This window comes from Falco biarmicus, chromosome 7 (genome assembly GCF_023638135.1).
Source record: "Falco biarmicus isolate bFalBia1 chromosome 7, bFalBia1.pri, whole genome shotgun sequence".
In the NCBI taxonomy this organism is placed as follows: Eukaryota; Metazoa; Chordata; class Aves; order Falconiformes; family Falconidae; genus Falco; species Falco biarmicus.
This window is the reverse complement of record NC_079294.1, coordinates 73183060-73199760: the sequence shown is the minus strand read 5'-3', so window position 1 is coordinate 73199760 and position 16701 is coordinate 73183060. Positions and strand designations below refer to the sequence as shown.

Sequence of the window (16701 nt, the reverse complement as noted above, 5' to 3'; positions counted from 1 at the left end):
CCTCCTGCCCATGCCCAGGCATTTGTTATCCTGGCAGGAGGCACAGAGGTAAGAAGCATTCCTGCCAGCCTCTGCCCTGAGAAGACATTGGTCTGGATGCAGGACTCTCACAAGGTACAGTCTCATCTCAGGTAGAGTAAATCTCTCTGCTTCACCTCACTGCAAGGCAATTCCTGGGCACTTTTCAGTCCTCTGCCTCCTCTGTCCACAGAGCCAGGACACACCCAGAGAGGCACACTGATTATCCTCAAATCAACCCGATGCAGGGCAGCATGCTAACAGCCATGCCACAGCCCCGTGGAGCATGCCTCGCATCTCCATGGCCCAACAGCAAGCAAGTTGTCCACAAAACCCAAGTGATGGCAAGATGAAAGTTTGCAACAGCTCTCCACTGTTGACAGCGGTTATTGGAGTGTCACCCCAGTCACAGGGAGACCTTTGGGGACACCAATAGGATGACAAGTACCCACAGGACTATGTCACCATTGCATTAGTCCAGCTCTTGGCAAGACAGGGCCACTAGGCAGTGGGCAGGAGCTGTGCTGCCCAAAGAGGGACCAGACATTCCGACCCTAGGCAGCATCATGCCCTGATCTCCCTCTGCACCACAGGGCACTCCCCCCACAGGACCACAGGTAGGTACCCAGCCCACACAATATAGAGGGCAAGGCAGAGAGAGGTAAGGCCACCAGCCCAGGAGAGCCTGGGGAGCAGCACACAGTAAGAATGGATATGACACAGCCCAAGATTTATGACCAGCTTCTAGTGGGGACCGTGCCCCAGCTAGCTCCCCACTGGCATCCTACTGCAGGCAGGGAAACCACAGGAGGCAAGGTTTCCCTCCCTCCTCTGGTATCTCCCAGGAGCTGGGTGCCCTCTCCAAGTCTGTAGCTTGCTCTGCACTTCAAGCCACTGCTATAGGTGACCCCAGAGAGTCACATGTGCAGACAGACACCAGCCTCCTGCCCTCGAAAGCAGGTAGGAGGGACACACATCCCCAGGCCAGCAGCTTCTGACACACAGCCACGTACTGAGACCCGACCCTGCACTAATGCAAGAACCCACCCCACATCCCTTGCGGCACAGGAGGCAATGCACCCCCCAGAGCAGGAGGTACAATGTTTCCATAGCCTCTTCTGGGCTACACAGCAGGGCTGGAGGTCCTCCACATAGGTAAGACTGCCCTACTAGGTCCTTGGGTTTCCAGCAACCACAGTCTGCGGCCAGGTAGGTTTGGGCTCAGTGATCAAGGAGAGAAATTTGCAAGGTCAGCACACACAGTCCCATGCAACTGTCCTCCAGAGAAACCCACTGCAGCAGCCACTGGGCTGGCTGGAGGCAGGATCTCATAGCTATGCTCTGCCATCCCGCCCTACCACTGGATAACAATTGTCCAGCTGGGCTTGAGACTGTTCCTTCCCATAGGGCACACAGCCACAGGTCAACATCTTGTCCCTGTCCACAGATCTAGGTGCAGGAGATAATGTTCACCAGACAGATGTACAGAGCAAGTGTCAGCACTATCCCTCTTCTCATCTCCAAGCAAGAGCCAGCAGGTGAGCCCTGGGGCCAAAGAAAGCCTCACCACCCCCAACACATCAAGGAGAGCCTAGACCTTGTGTAAGCTTCTAGCTCCACATTCACCTGCTGTCCAGCCATCATCCAAAGCGTCTCAACGGCCCTCTTTGTTGGGGCTGAGCTGAGGAGGACAGCAGGCTCTGGGACAGGCAGCCTCTCAACCACACCATGACCCTACAGTGCAGCGGTCAGTGTCCTCACCAAGCCAGCAGCATCCACTGCTACTGCAGCAATGGCAGGGTCTCCTGGCAGACATCTCCTCACAGTGCTGGTACCACTGCCTGACCCAGCATCCCTCCTCAGACACTGGGCTGGCTCAGAACCACAGCTACGCAGACAACCTCAGTATGGCCCAGGTTCAGCAGCTCCAGTGCTGGAGCTGCATTCCACTGCCCTGCTCCCTCACCAGGTCCAGCTCTGCAGCTCCAGGCATGCGGGAGGAATTCAGTTTCAGCCATCCCACGTGGCACACAGGTCTTTTAAAGCACAAATTAATTCTTCCACTTACAGCCTCTACCACATGAGCCATCCTCGTGTAATGGTGGCTGCTGCTGCAGAAGGTACTTCCCCACTCCAGGGGTGGCCTGTGATGTACAGACATCCCCAAGAACACACTTCTGAGATTGCTGGTCTCCAGCCCCAGGGAGGCTACTGGCTCTCAGTTAGCACCTGGTACTCCTGAAGGGAAAGTGCTGAGCAGGGTAGGCGAGGTGCTGACCACCTCACTTCCACACTCACACCCTGGTGAGGCTTCAAGCAGAAGCTTTTACTTCAGGCACTCTGAGGTCCAGGACAGGCAGAAGCATTGCTCTGTGATCCAAGTAGCAAAGTCTTCATGACTTCACATGGCAAAGACCAGCAGGCCCAAAGGTTCTTTTGGCTCCAAAAGCCTTCCATACCAGTTTGAGTCACACCTGACTTCCCACAGCACCAGTTCCCCTAGTAGAAGCACAAGGAAGGACAACAAAGCCTGAACCACTCTTAGTCACCTTCCAGACCTCTCCAAGGGCATCCTTCCTACTTTGGTGAGGGGAAAGCAGAGTCACTTGCTAGCAAGGGAGCCTTTGGGTTTGGTCCTTCATAACAACTTCTGCAGGCACCACCAGAAACCCCTTCATTTTTGAGGGAAAGCTCTGCTCAGCAACTCCTCAGATCAGCCAGGGAGGAAGACTAATTTCTGAAGCTGGGTCTCATTTACTAGACCAGCTACAAAGCCAGGTAGCAAGAGGAAGAACAGTTACTCCGTCACGGGGACTAGTTGGGATACTGATGCTCAAAGCAACTTAGACTCATGTCTAAAACTTAGATTTGAAAGAGAAAGACAGGAGAAGGAAGCTCCTTTACCAGGTACTTACAAAGGCACAAGGATGTGAAGAGATAAGAGGGAGATTCCCATGTCTCTCCCCCAGTAACAGCAACTCATCAACAGACCAAGAAGAGGTCTGGGAACACACTGGTTCCCAGAACCTCTGTGTTCACGGTGACTTCAGGGTATTCGCTCAGCCAACAATCTGTCACTAACAAAGCTGAATCTAACATTAAGGGGACTTTCATGATGCATGAAAACAGCTCTCAAGCACCATCATGCTTCAGCCAGACCACATACAAAAGGATTAGTAAGTGGTGACCATACCTACTACACCCTCAAGTTCTTTGTAGCAAAGAGCAGCATCATAGTCATTTGACTTCAGAAATTATATTAACCTTATTCGTTTCAAGTCAGAGAGCTAGAATCCATGCATGCAAGAGCTATCTAGGTCCACTCAAGCAGAGATTACAGAAATCAAGAGATGCCTGGCACCAGTCCATGAAGTGCTACAGACATCCAGCACGTAACACAGGCTGCTCACCAGTGGCATTCCTGGGTGGTTCTGGCAGCCTCAGCTTGCAACAGCTAAGCAAGGCCAGGGATGAACTACTTGCTGCTGAGGAGGAGGTCTGGAAGCCGAGAACCTTCTGCCTCCCCTAGTGTCATTGTCTCGCTGTAATGGGCAACACCTGCAGCCTTGCCATGGCTCAGCACAGAAGATGATCCTCTCCTAGCAGAGCTGAGCCAGGTAGTTTCTCCTGGACCTCATCTGGGCTCTGCCCACCCAGCACAACCTCACATTTAATGCTCTCCATGTTCAGCAGTCCACAATGTCCAAGCTCTACCACAGCAGCGGCAGACACCATCACGGAGCTGCAAGCAGGCTCTCGAGACTGACCAAGAGGACACAGGGGATAACCGCTGACTTCAGCCACCTGCTTTAGGCATCAGACAGCCAGCTCCAGAACCACCCCACTGCCCACAGACCTACAGCTTCCCAGTGACCTTCTGGGAGAGCAAGGATGAACATGCAGTGTAGAAGCAACACTTCTGCATCAGTCACCCAAAACAGCAAGGCAAACCCTGGGGCTCCTTATTGCAACACGGCCACAAGCACACCCACACTACCCACGGCAAGCCCCCAAGCTGGTCCGGCTGCTGGAGCAAGCTGCCTGCGGCAGGGGCGTGCATCACCTCAGCAGCTGCCCCAGGCAGGGGCATGCACCACCTCAGCAGCCGCCTGTCTCACACGGCCCCTCGGCAGCACTGGGACGCACACCATCACGTCACGCAGATCGGCGGCTGCCTGCAAAACTAAACAGAAGATAGCTGCAAGTGGGGAGGGACCAAGTTTGGGGAGGTGTCTGGTGAGGAACAGCAGGGACTGACATTAGGCCCTGTTTGTTTAACATTCCCGTTAACGGCCTCGAGAGGAGCAAGAGGCATTCCTGTCCTCCGCATGTCACCGGGCAGGAAGTGGCTGCGAGATCCAGGGGCTCACAGATAAGATAAAGGGAAAAGCTGAATTTGGGAGCTTCATCCCACCATTCTGGGGCACACAGCACCCTTCTGCAAACACTTGGGGGGGCAGCAAAGGAGACTCCCAGCAGAGGTGGGAGGGGGGGAGCAGGAACGGAGGAGTGTCTGCAGCACCAGGATCTGGCAGCATTATCCACACAGTGTGGAAAAATATTCCAGCACACCCTCCTGCATACGCTGGGACTGACTGATTCCACTTTGCACTAAACATATTTATTACATATCAAGGGGAGCTCTGGGCAAGAATTTGGGTGGGATGAGGGATTAAGCCCCACAGATCATGCTGGGACCCTGAACACAAGGTCACTCCTTGTGTCACCATTAGCTTCATCTGCTGTGAGGAACAGCTTCTGGTCAGCCAGGAAGACATAAGGAAAGACAAGCGTTCAGAGGGCTCCTATAGGCTGAGAGCGGCCACCACAGAGCCCAACCAGTAGCTCATCACCCACAGAGTTATTTGTAATGCACCCTGGCAGAGGGGGCTTTCCAACAGCAGCCCCACCAGGGACAGGGACACCATCCCCCAGTCCCAGCCCACCACCTCCCAGGCATCCTCAGCCACCTCCAGGGTAATCAGTCCTTTGCTGCACCACCAGGTGCAGGGTGACAAATGCACCCAGAGAGGCTTCAGACCTTCTGGCAGGGTGGACTGGACTGTGCCCCTCCACACACACACTCAGAGGTGGCACGATGGAGAGCAGGGGCCACTTCTGCTCAACCCCTTCCCCATCCCCCAGGGATGCAATCTTTAATTCCATTTTTCAGCCACCAAGCATCATCACTCCAGGGCAGCCCAGCCTCCCCAAAGGGCTAGGATTTCCAGGCTCCCAAAATGCAATAGCTTCCAGCACCCACTTCACCAAACCACCACCTGGCCGTAGGGAATGAGCTGGCTCTGCCCCAGCACCAAGACCTCACCCAGCCACCACCCATGAGGCACCAGCCCAGCCAGAGCAACGCCACTGGGATGCACCAAGCAGCATCAACCTCAGGAAGCTTTGCAGGCCAGTGAATAATTGGATCAAGGAGACTCATTGAGTCTTCTGCACATGCGTGCACAGCCCATGAAACCCCCTGGTACCGAGCCTCCCCGCACCAGAGAGGCTTCCCAGGGCCCCAGGTGTTCTGTCTCTCTACCCACCCACACCAGTGCCACCCATGTCACCAGCAGCATCACATGCACATCCCGTCACATCACCCAAGCCCTGCTCCATGCAGGGGAGAGAAACACTACAGACAGCGCCTGCCAATCCATTCCACCCCATTACCCGGGTCCCCCCATGCCAGGGTTGAAGACCAGCAGGTGTGACAGCCCCAAGACAGCTGGTGCATGGGGACCCTCCAGCTCCGGTGGGTGGTGGAGCAAGCCAGGCGCCATGTTGCGGCGGCACGAGTGCACGGCGCACTGGAGGAGAGCAAGGGGAGGGGACAGAGCATCTCCCCGGTCCCGAGGGCCAGGCGCGGAGGACTGCAGCAAAATGCTACTGAGGCCAGGCGTTTTCCAGTGCCCTCTCCAAGATGGAGAGCAGCCTGCAGCCCACCGCACCAATGCCTGCTCAAGGGGTGCAACAAGAGAGGCACTGCACCAGCAGCAATGCTAGCTCCCAGTCAGCAGCTCCAACAGATGGAGAGCAAATATGCAGGGTTGGAAGCTCAGCTTCTGCACGTGGCTACGGACAAGCAACCCTTGCAGCCCTTCCAGCACAGGGTCCAGCAGCACCCAGGCTCTGGCTTGCAACGGCCATCCAGACGAAGGGGGCTGCTGGCAGGGTGGCTCGCAGCCCTCCAGCCCCAGCCAGGCTGCCAGCACATGGGGAACCGGGGCAAGGTCTCCACCACCGCGGTCCAAGCACATCCCCAGCAGCCCACACGGGCAGAGCGCTGCCTGGAGGCAGGAGCCTGGTGCCCTCCAGCCCCAGGGGCCTGGGGAGGCACACCGTGCCCCCGGGCACTGGCTAGGCAGAAGGGAGCGGGGACCTGCCAGTCCCCTGCCCTGCAGGGACCCTGGGCTGACGTCGGGGACCCCCAGTCGGGGCTCGCCCTGCCTGACCCCCAGCCCCTACCCACTCTCCGGGACGGCCCGGCCCCGACACCTCCGTACCCCGGCTGCCAGGGCCCGGTCCCAGCTCCCCAGCACCTCGCCTCCGGTTCCCTGACGACCCCGGGGATCCAGCTCCGGGTCCTCGGCTCCCCGACCACGGCGCTGCTCTCCGGCCCCGGTGCTGCATCCCCGACGCCCCATCCCCGGTTCCCCACCGCCCCGGTACCGCATCCCGAGCTCCCCGCGGCCCCATCCCCGATTTCCCACCGCCGCGCTCCATCCCCGGTTCCCCGAAGCCCCGGTACCCCAACCGCGTCCCTGGCGCCTACCTCCTCCTCGACGTTGCCGCTGCCGTTGGTGTGCTCGGTGTCCTTGTTGAGGTTGCTCATGGTGGGGTGGGGTGGTGGAGTGCCGGGGCAGAGGGGCGGGAGTGGTACCGGCTGCTCTGGAGCTCCGCGGGGCCGGTGCGGGGGCGGTGCGGGGCGGTGCTGCCCTCCCGGCTCACATGCGGCGTCCCGGGACCGCGCCGCTGTTAATGGCCGGGCCGGGCCGGGCGGAGCGGGGCCGAGCGGAGCGCAACGAGCCGCAGCTGCGGGGCCGACGCGCCCCAGCCCCCCGCCGCCGCTCCGGTGCCGCCGCCGCCGCCGCGCACCGAGCAGCGGGGCCGGGACCCGCCCGCCGCCGCCCCGCCCGCCCGGGGCCGCCCCCGGGCCGCCCGCCGCCAATCCCGGCCTGGCCCGCCTCCCCGGGGGGTGCGGGGCTTTTTTTTTTTTTTGTTGGGCTCGAGTTATTTTAATTATTTAACCCCCCTCCTTTCCACGAAAAACTTTCTCAACTTTGATGAACTTTCGGGCTTTGACTTTCTTAAAGGGCCCGCCGGTCTCTCCGCCGCGGCGGCACGGGGCTGCCCCCCCGGGTGTCCCCGGGGCAGGGGGATGTGGCCGAGCCCCGCGGGGGTCCGCGTGGGGGACCGCAGCCCCACGGCCCTGGGCCGGCAACCCCGTAACCGCCTGATGGGGAACAGCGGCCCCGGGGGCTCAGGACAGCGGCCCCGCATCCTCCGGGACAGCGGCCTCAGGGGCTCAGGACAGCGGCCCCCCGGCCCCAGTGACAGCCGGGAGGTGCCAGGGGCACAGCCCTGCTTGTCGGGCCTGGGAGGAGGCACAGGGCTGGGCACGTCCATCTGTCCATCTTCTGCCTGCGCTGCTGCCGAACCGGCCTCATCCCAACGAGGCAGGCGGGGAGGCTGGCACGGGCTGGGGCCAGGCCCTGGCAGGGCTCCCGGCCCTGCTGCGGGCCCCCCACCGTGCCCGGGGAGCAGCCTGACCCCTTCCCATCTCCGCTATGACAGTTGGAGAGGGCGAAGAGGGTCCCGCCTTCTTCCAGGCCTTCATGCAAAAGGGCAGCCCGCAGCTGGGGACATAACGGGAGCAGAAAATGGGGCATGTGGCTCAATCCTGCATGTCGCGCCCCACAGCTCGGTCCCTGTGCGAGACAAACCCCAAGGGTTCGGGGTTAACCTGCCAAGTAGGAGATGTTCAGGGGATCACATTAAGCCACTTAGCTTCACCAGCGTTGCTAGTACCCAGTCCTCACTGCTTTCTCAGCACCAAGGCTGGGTGAAAGTGAGAGGAAACATCAGCCCTACCCGGCCCCGGCAGTCCTATAGCCCCCCCACAATGCAAAAGCAACATGTGCTCCCCATCCTTGGCTTGCCAGGGTTAGCCCTGGCTGGAGATACTCTAATGCACCCACGGCCTGTGCCAACTGCACTGAAAGTCACTTCAAAATATTCAGTCCATGACTGGCTCCAAGTGACAACTTGCCTCCAGCAGTAGCTCAGGGATGACGTTTTGCTCATGTGCGTGTTGTGAAGAAGTGTGAGCCTGGCTGGGGGCAATCACAGCTGATTTCTCTGCTGACACCTGGGTTTACTGCCCTGTTCAAGCCCCAGCCCCTGACTGGCTTTGCCACCTGGTTATGCAGAGGCTCCCCATGAAACTTTAACCCTAAACTCAGCTGCCCCCATGCACAAGGATCATCCAGCACAACCCAAGGAACTCCAGCACCCTTGGTGCAAGCAGTACTATCACAGAGGTGAGTCCCACTGTCAAGCAAGTGCCTGTAGGGCCATGTGGTTTCATCGCAGGAGGTGTGTTGGAGGGGAATAAATGTCCTCCTGGGCCCATCGGCTTTGTATTTCCTTGCTTTCTAGGTTAGGGCTTTTAGCAGCAACAGCCGTTAGCAGGCGGCACCATGGATTTGTGTGTTGATTCTCATACAGACCGTGGCAAAGCAACTATTTTTTTGGTAAGGCTGTGTAATGAGCAGCTAAGCCACAGAACCTGATCCCTGCCACATCCTGCAAGAGGGGAGGAAAACCCCCACTTTTTAAGTAAAAAAAAAACACAACAATTTACTTATTTACAATGTTGTCCTACAGGGTGGGTTTTGGCGAGACTTTTCACATAAAGAATACACCCAGCCTGCCAAAGCACAGGGGGAGCCCCCCCTTCCACCCACGGAGCTGGGCACAGACAGATCCTCAGCAGAGCAAGAGCTTTCTCCCATCCTCAGTGATGCTGCACTTCACCATAACTTTGTTCCCAGTGTAAAGCTGTGCAAGAATAGCACTGCCTGCCACGCCAAAAAGCCTTGAAGCACGCCTGCCCTGACAAAGACCAGGAATATTTACTTCCTGTGCTAATTAAGCAAAACCCAGCATAACCTCACAGAGGTTTCTCAGTGTTCAGGGGTTGTTTTTTTTATTTTCTACAGAATTTGAGTCAGGAGACACAGAGCCTGTGGCAAGTGGAGGAGGACACAAAAGGGTGGAAGTCAGAAGCAGTAGCACGTTTTCTTCAGACCCCCAAGGAAGCTGTGCTGCGCACACACACGGAGGAAACACACCGTCTCTTCCACAGCAGGAAAAATACCCACCACAAATGGAAGAGCCATTGCATCCATCACGCTGGGGCAGCAACGGCAGGTTTACCACGTCATTGCCAGACTGATGGCCTATAACCTGTGGTTTATCCTGTAGGCAAGTTCATCATGTTGCTGTTCGGCAAGAGAGAAGCATCTTGCTTGCACAACCACCCCTCAGAGCTGTATCTGGTGGCAGCATCCCTAGGTCCCAGCATCTTGTGGCTCATAAGTCCCTTTGATGTCCCGATAAACATCACACCCAACAGCCTCTCCACCCACCTCCAAAGCACTGGAGTGAAGCAGCACATGCAGCCCTTGATGGCCCAGCCAACTGTACAGTGAGGAGATGCTTCCTGTCCCCAGGAGCTTAGAAGGGTGGACAAAAGGTGGGACAAACGAAACAGTCACTGCTACCAGCTTGTGCAGTTGAGCCAGTCCACCAGAAAGTTGTGATGCCTCTGCGGTGGTTTGGCTGAGGATTTTTTCTTTGAGTCATTCTTCACTTGCTTGTGAATATGCTCAGCTTTAACTGTGTGATCTGAGACCACATCAGCTGAACCTGTGCAGGACCAGGGTGACACTCTGGTTTGGACCATGCTTATCCAAGTTTCACAGCAACACTTTTCACCCTGAGACATCTACCCAATGTCCGCATCAGATGCCCTGTCCTTGCCGCACCAACATCCACCAAGATGCACTAGTTTAGAAGAGCAGAGGTGATGCTGCAACTATCCAGCCTGCACTCGCCCACCTCTCCCACATGGGTTCCTGTTCGAGGTGGATGAGCTGGCAGTGAAGCCAAATCCACACTGACAAAAGGCACTTGAGACAAAAAAGTTACTTTTATGCCCAAGACTGCATGGTCTCCTGCAGTCACATGAATATGCACTTCACTTGCGGTGTTGCAACCTTCATCACTTGCATGCAGCCAGTGTGGGGTAACTCAGCAGCAATGCCCCCCTAAAACCAACTATTGCTGTCACAAGCACATGGCAGGGCTCAGAAGTCAGATTGCTGGTGAGACCTCCAAGCCACAAGCCCCAGACAGGTCACTGCTGGCTGGAAAACAGCATCTTCATCTCCAGAGCAAATTCCAGGTCTCCCCCATGCTACTTCACACACAGGGCTATACCTGTCCCCAGCTGCCCTGCCACAACGCCCCACGCAAGCAGCTCCAACCATGCTGTCCTGCCCCTAAACGATGGGACCTGCAGGGCCTCACCAAGAAAAAGAAGGGAAAGCTGTGAGGTGCTCACAACCATCAAGCAGGCCCTAGCAAGGGGGTTACTTAAGTACCCAAGATAGAAACAGGTTGTAATCAGCTGAAAAATCAAGGTGGGACTTGAAACAACAACCACCTGCAGGTAATCTTGTGTTTTTACACAGTTTCTCAGCTTAACAATTTCCAAGGGCTCTTTCTCATTCTTGAACAAGCAGGTCACCAGCTTAGGAGGTCAGCTAGCCAGGGGTGGGGTCTGGCTGCTTGGATGCTAGCTATAGGTGGTAATGGAGGGGTGCCTCAGTTCTTTTGCTGTATTTAACCACAATAGCTGCAGGACACATCGTTCCTCCCAGGAGAAGGGGATAGGCAGCCCTGGAACATGTGCATGCTAAGTGCAGTTAGAGGCGAAGTCATCATAAGAGGCATAGGGACTCCAGAGCAATAGGAGGATGCTCAAAGGCTGGAGAACACCAGTTTATACCATGTAATGACCAGAGCAACCTCTCAGGGCACCTGTTCCATGACCCAAATTGATCAGCAATGTGCTGCCTTCCCCTCTGAAACCCATGACATCCCCAGGATTGATTCAGTAACACCGCTAAAGGGCAGAGGATGAACGTCGTGGCAGGAAAACTGGCACTGGGGACCACTGATATTTGGGTACCGAATGACAGGATGCAAATAGCCCCAGCCTGGGGGCTGCACAGAACTTCAGGTGACCTGGTAGGTGCTGGGCAGAGACGAGGAGCAGAGGAATGTCAGGGTTCATCCAACATCACATGCCCAGAGTAGCTGCTTTGAGGATGGCGGTGAGCACTTTCAAACTTTAATTCCTTTCCATACGTCACCACTTCTCCAGCTCTGCCTTCCCCCAGGAGGACGAGCTGAAGCTAACTGAGAAAGACAAGGGCTTGGAGGTGTGCGCAAATGTTTGCTCAGACGCACTGGATCGCTGCAAAGCTGCTTTTATGGGCATTTCAGAGCAGCTCCTGGCAGCGCCACCAGAGCTGAGTTCTGAAGACGCTCGCTGCACCCAGTGACATGAACCCACTGAATGGGCTTCAGACCAAAAAGGGGTGAGGAGAGCTCATGTTTACAGAATTTTAATAAAATGATGCCGCCAAACAGAAAAGCCCGTTTGGAGCCAGGAGCAGGAACAATAAACCCAAATGCTTTCCTCTGATGGGTTGCAGACGCAACATGCCAGCAATCTCCCAGTGGAAAAAGCACTGGAGGGCATTTATTCACCTAGGAAATGGAGACAGTACTTTCGTTTGCCCCAAAACTCTTGAGGTTTTTTTCATTGGAGATGGAATATGAAGAAAAAAAGGGCACTGCTTCTCCTTGCTAGTGCAGTGCTTAAACAATTTACTGTTATCTCTTTGTTTCATGATTAATGTGTCATTTGCACTATCCAGGCATATTAATTAGGGGGGAACAAACCAGTGGGAATCTTTTATATAAGCATTTGTTAAAGCCCCCAGAGTGAGCACAAGCCCGTGCATGGGGTGGTTGCAAGCCTGGCTCCAGCACTCATCCTGGACTGAACGGCTGTCCAAGGGGCACCAATAGCTGGTCCTTAAGAGAGGCAGAAACCTGGCTTTGCCAAGTGTGGGGTGAGGGCTGTCTCAGCACCGAGTCCATGCAACATACCCAGACTTGCAGACACATTTGAGCATCAGGGCTGACCCTCCGTGTCCATCCCCTGTAGGTCCTTCCACCACCATTGAGCCAGGAGAGCAGCTGAAGCCACCACAGTGCTCTCAGGGGCCAAAATTCTCCCCATATTGCAGCTGGACCTCACTGATATGATCAATGTGATGTCTCATCCACAGAGAAGCTGGGATCCGCCCAGGTTGCTGCAGTCCCACGCAGGCCATAACGGAGGGATTTCTGCAGATGGATCGGTCCCTCATTTCAGCCAGTGCAGGAGCTGCCCGGCGGTGGAGGGAGAGGCTCGTGGCTCGGCAGGGGGAGAGGCTCCCTCAAGCCCCACTATCACTGCCTGCATCAGCAAGTGGAGCTCTGCTTCAGCACCTGGCACTCAGCACTGACAAGGTGGCACCAACGGTCTCCTGATCTGTCCTGGCAGCTGGGAAAAGGGACAGCACGCTGCAGCAAGCCCTTGCTAGGCCAGAGCCTGCCCCTTCCCACCCTCTGTGGTTCTTTGACTGATGTTTTGACAGGGCGTTCAGTGAGAACATCAGCTTCAGTGTCCATGTGGGTGGCTGGAGAAGCAGGGATGGGATATGGCTTGACCCAAGGCATTGAGAGAGGATCAGTGTCATCAGTGTCCTGAGCCTTCCTGTGTCATTCTACTCCCAGTACCTAGTTCAGGCACCTCTGGATGTCAGCAAAACCAGGTTGCCCAAGCTAGGATCCCTCTGCCAGGTGCTACCAAGCCACGTCCCATCCTGCTCAGCAGATCCACTTCTGACCATCAACATGGTGTCTCCAAACCAGGATCTCTTCATCCTCTGTTAAATTATCTTCATACCTAATTAATAGACATTACGGATCATATGGAGGGCAGAAATGCTCCCAAACTTTGCTATTAGATATCTAGACAGTCAAGGGCCACTTTTGTAACAAAGGAGGTGGGTATCTTTGAGCCCTGCTACATTCCCTGGTCATCAGAGAAAGGATTACCTGAACTCTCCCAAAAGAAAAGGCGTCCCATTTTCACAAAGGTTATTAATGTCCAGACCTTCTACACACTGGAGATCTTGTCAAATAAAACAAAAGGACTTGTGGAGGAATCCTTGGCAACACAACTAATATACACATGACCTTCGGACTTGGAAAACAGATGGTCAAAAACCCAAGTGAGCAATCCTACTGCACTCAGCTTGGCTCAGATCTCCTGCTGCTGCTGACGGCGACAGGCCGTGATGCACTGCGGCTCCCAGAGCCTGACAGAGCAAACTAGTGAGTGAGAGGGGACGTGCAGGATAAGCACTGCTCCAACCCGGATGTGGTGTCTTCTCTGTGGCAGCCACAAGCCCAGAAAAAACCTTTATCAGTTCATGTATCATGTCCTTCCCCAGGACATTCCCTGCTCCCACGGGTTCCCCCTCAGCTAGCCCTCTGCACCTTTATCCCAGGGGCACGTGTCCATGGGTGGCTTCAAGGGTAGGGAAGAAGTGTCCTTGCAGCCTCCTCCCTCCTCCCTGCTGTTCTCCAGGTGAACGTGAAGCCCTGCTGTGCTAAGCACCGTGGAGGGCAGCCTGGGACACCTCCATCATTACACCCTGCGTGCTACTACCTGGCATGGGGACATCCCACCCTACCAAGCACGGCATGGAGGAGACCTTCTGCTCACTGCAGCCTCCCATCTCCTCTGGTCAAGGAGGACCCATACCTTCCTTCTGGAGATGACGCTTCCCAGCCAAGGGTGCAACCTGCTCTGTAAAAGCCACCGGCAACACTTCAAAGGCTGCTCCTCAGTCATGTGGATAACAAGAGGGATTAGCAAATTAGGGGAGGATGAGAGCTAAATGAAGTGTTGCCTTCCAAGAGGCTGCTCCATCCATCCTGCTTGTCTCTGGGCAGAGAAGAGCAGGCAGAGGGCAGCGCCAGTGGGTAGGCCAGGCACAATAGTGCAGCTCCATGGTTGCTCCTGCCCTGCTGGAACTGGGTGTACAAAAGCCAATGTGCCACAGCAGCACCCTTGACAGTGCTGTCCCCACACAGGGGATGCTCACCACAGCTCAGCCGGGCAAAGTCAAGGACCCTGCACGACCTGTGGAGTTTTCAAGGGCTCCTTGGCTTGGCCAGAGCCTGGGAGCCTGGGGCTCACAACGGGCAATTAGTGAGCTGTCCCCATCCCCAGGGCACCCCAGGTCTCACCCCTCAAAGTTTCAAGCCTTGGCAGCAAACCAAAGCAATAGATCTTCCCAATTCTCGGTCCCAGAAATGCCAGACTTGTTTAAACTGGACTGTTTAGATGTATTCGTGTATGTTGGTATGTTGGACACCCAGCATAAAAGACTTAAGCTCACAACTAAAGTTTGGCAAAGTCCTAAAACCACAGAAGACAAAGTGTTTTATCATGGGAAGCACTGGTCCCTGGGACAAGCCATAATTACTTCTGTTTTGCTTCAACCACCAGGGACCAATGGCAGCAGGCGCCGATTTTCCAGGACCGGCAGTTGCCAGTTGCTTCGGCCAATGGGACGGGAGGGAACATGCTGTGGTGCAAAGTGCCCATGTCCCTGTGACTGACACACTGGGCTGACACCTGCAGCCTAGGCATTTTCCCCCCAGGTCCCAAATTCATGCAAAACACCCACTGTATCACTGACCATGGACAGCACAAACTTACTGGGAAAAAATCATTTTCAGGAAGGGAATACAGCCTGGAAAATTCCAGCCTCAGTAGGGAATGACAAGCAAGGGGCTGTGATGGAAACTGTTTTGCAACGTTAATTATTTTACCCCAAATGCTGGCAGCCCAGGCAGCGCCTCTTGGCCCGTAATCTCATTAGTCTCCTTGGGAACGCCTGCCCCACAAGAGACCCTCTTGCCCTCTTATTGCTCCCCACAGCCACCCGCTCCCCCCAGGCACTGAAAAGAGCTCTCCATGAAGCCCAGGGGTCTGGTGAGCCCCCAGTGCGCACGCCCTGCCAGGCAGGTCCCGGGAATGTCTGATTTATAGTCTTATGCCTCGTTCTGTTTACGCCAGGCGAGTTATTTAAAAAGAGGAGAGCGAGAGGAGCCCGGGTTTTGTTTAAAAGTCCAGCGAGGAGATTTGCCTTAAATAGTCAAGAGTTGAGATTGGAGGGGAGGCCGCCCAGCAGCCAGGACCTCCAGGGTGGGAGCGGAGCTGGCACCCACCAGGGAGCTGGCTGGCTGCAGGAGACGAGGCAGGAGTCTCCTGCTTAACCCTGGGGAGTTGAACAACAACCTGCGGGATCACTTGCAGCCCTGGCTTAGCATGGCCTGTGGCACCGGCAACACGGTTCACCTCCATGACATGAAACGCATGAAACGGCAGTCTTGGGACAAACGGCACTGCTCCTCACAAGCCGGCATTCTCCCTGAACCCTGATGACAGCAATCCAGAAAGCTGCTCTATGGCCACAGCTGGTGCAGCCACCCCAAAGGAAGCCATCCGTGGGCTGGCACAGCCCCAATCCATGAACCCTCCAAGCAGCCCCACTCCAGACCTCGAGGCCTCCTTAGGGGCAAGGCTAAACATGAGGCCAAGCTGGTATGAGAGCCTCCCACGGGGGAACACCAGCAGCTTGGCTTGCTTGGTGCTGAGCACAGATCTGATTGCTCTCTATAAATACATCCGGGGTCAACACCAGGGACAGGGAAGAGCTATTTAAACTCAAGGAGGATGCTGGCAAAAACAAAAGGCTATATATAAACTTTCCATGAGCAACGCCAGGCTGGAGAGAAGGTTTTAACTCCTGGAGCAGGGAGGTGGAGAAAGAGCACCCCAAGGAGTGGGGTGAGGCAGCAGGATGGGGCCAGACACATTTCTCTGTGTCCCCAGGGTGGGCAACCCTGGTTTCCTCCATCCCCCATCCCTAAGCCCAGCAAAATCAGCAGAGGGACAGGCAACCAGCCTTGGCACCACAGCGATAGCTCCCAACCCTGCTCCAGGCACGACAACAAGGGGCAAGAAGCTCTTTAGATATTTTTCCACTTTATTGACTTATTTGGTAAAAAATTGCTGACGAATTAATCAGAATAATGAGTAACTTGGGTGCCTCGAAGCACTCAGCAGCAACAGTTGGATGCTAAAAGGCAGAGCTGTTGTGCAAAACCTGGCACCCTTTGCTAATCCTTGCATCGCTGCTGATGCCTGCGCTCCCAATAATCCCTGTTCCTCCTGCCCATCCCCACACCCCTGCTAAATCCTGCACCCACTGTCAGCACATGCATCATCTGCTAATCCCTAAGCCTTGCAACCTTGCCCATCCCTGCAACCTCACTGATCCCTGCACCATACCTCTCCACTAATCGCTGCACCTCAAGGAGCCCTGATGCTGACATCCCACCACTGACTGCACCCAAACCCACCCTGGGCAGCACCCAGCGGGACAGGCAGAGCTGTGCCCACCCACTCCCGAT

General features: G+C 55.8%; 1 protein-coding gene across 3 annotated transcripts in view; it reads right to left on the bottom strand.

Moving 5' to 3' along the window:
* The window catches only part of RBPMS2 (RNA binding protein, mRNA processing factor 2), a 29443-nt gene extending 22302 nt beyond the window's left edge, over window positions 1-7141 (bottom strand). For 2 of the 3 annotated variants that reach the window (XM_056347073.1, XM_056347074.1), the window contains exon 1: window positions 6797-7140. In XM_056347073.1, coding sequence (XP_056203048.1) covers window positions 6797-6856 — 60 coding nt within the window. In that variant the 5' untranslated portion in view covers window positions 6857-7140. Of the gene's footprint in view, window positions 1-6796 lie in introns of all 3 variants that reach the window. The other variant, XM_056347076.1, reaches the window with a different exon arrangement.
* Window positions 7142-16701: the final 9560 nt, after the last annotated feature.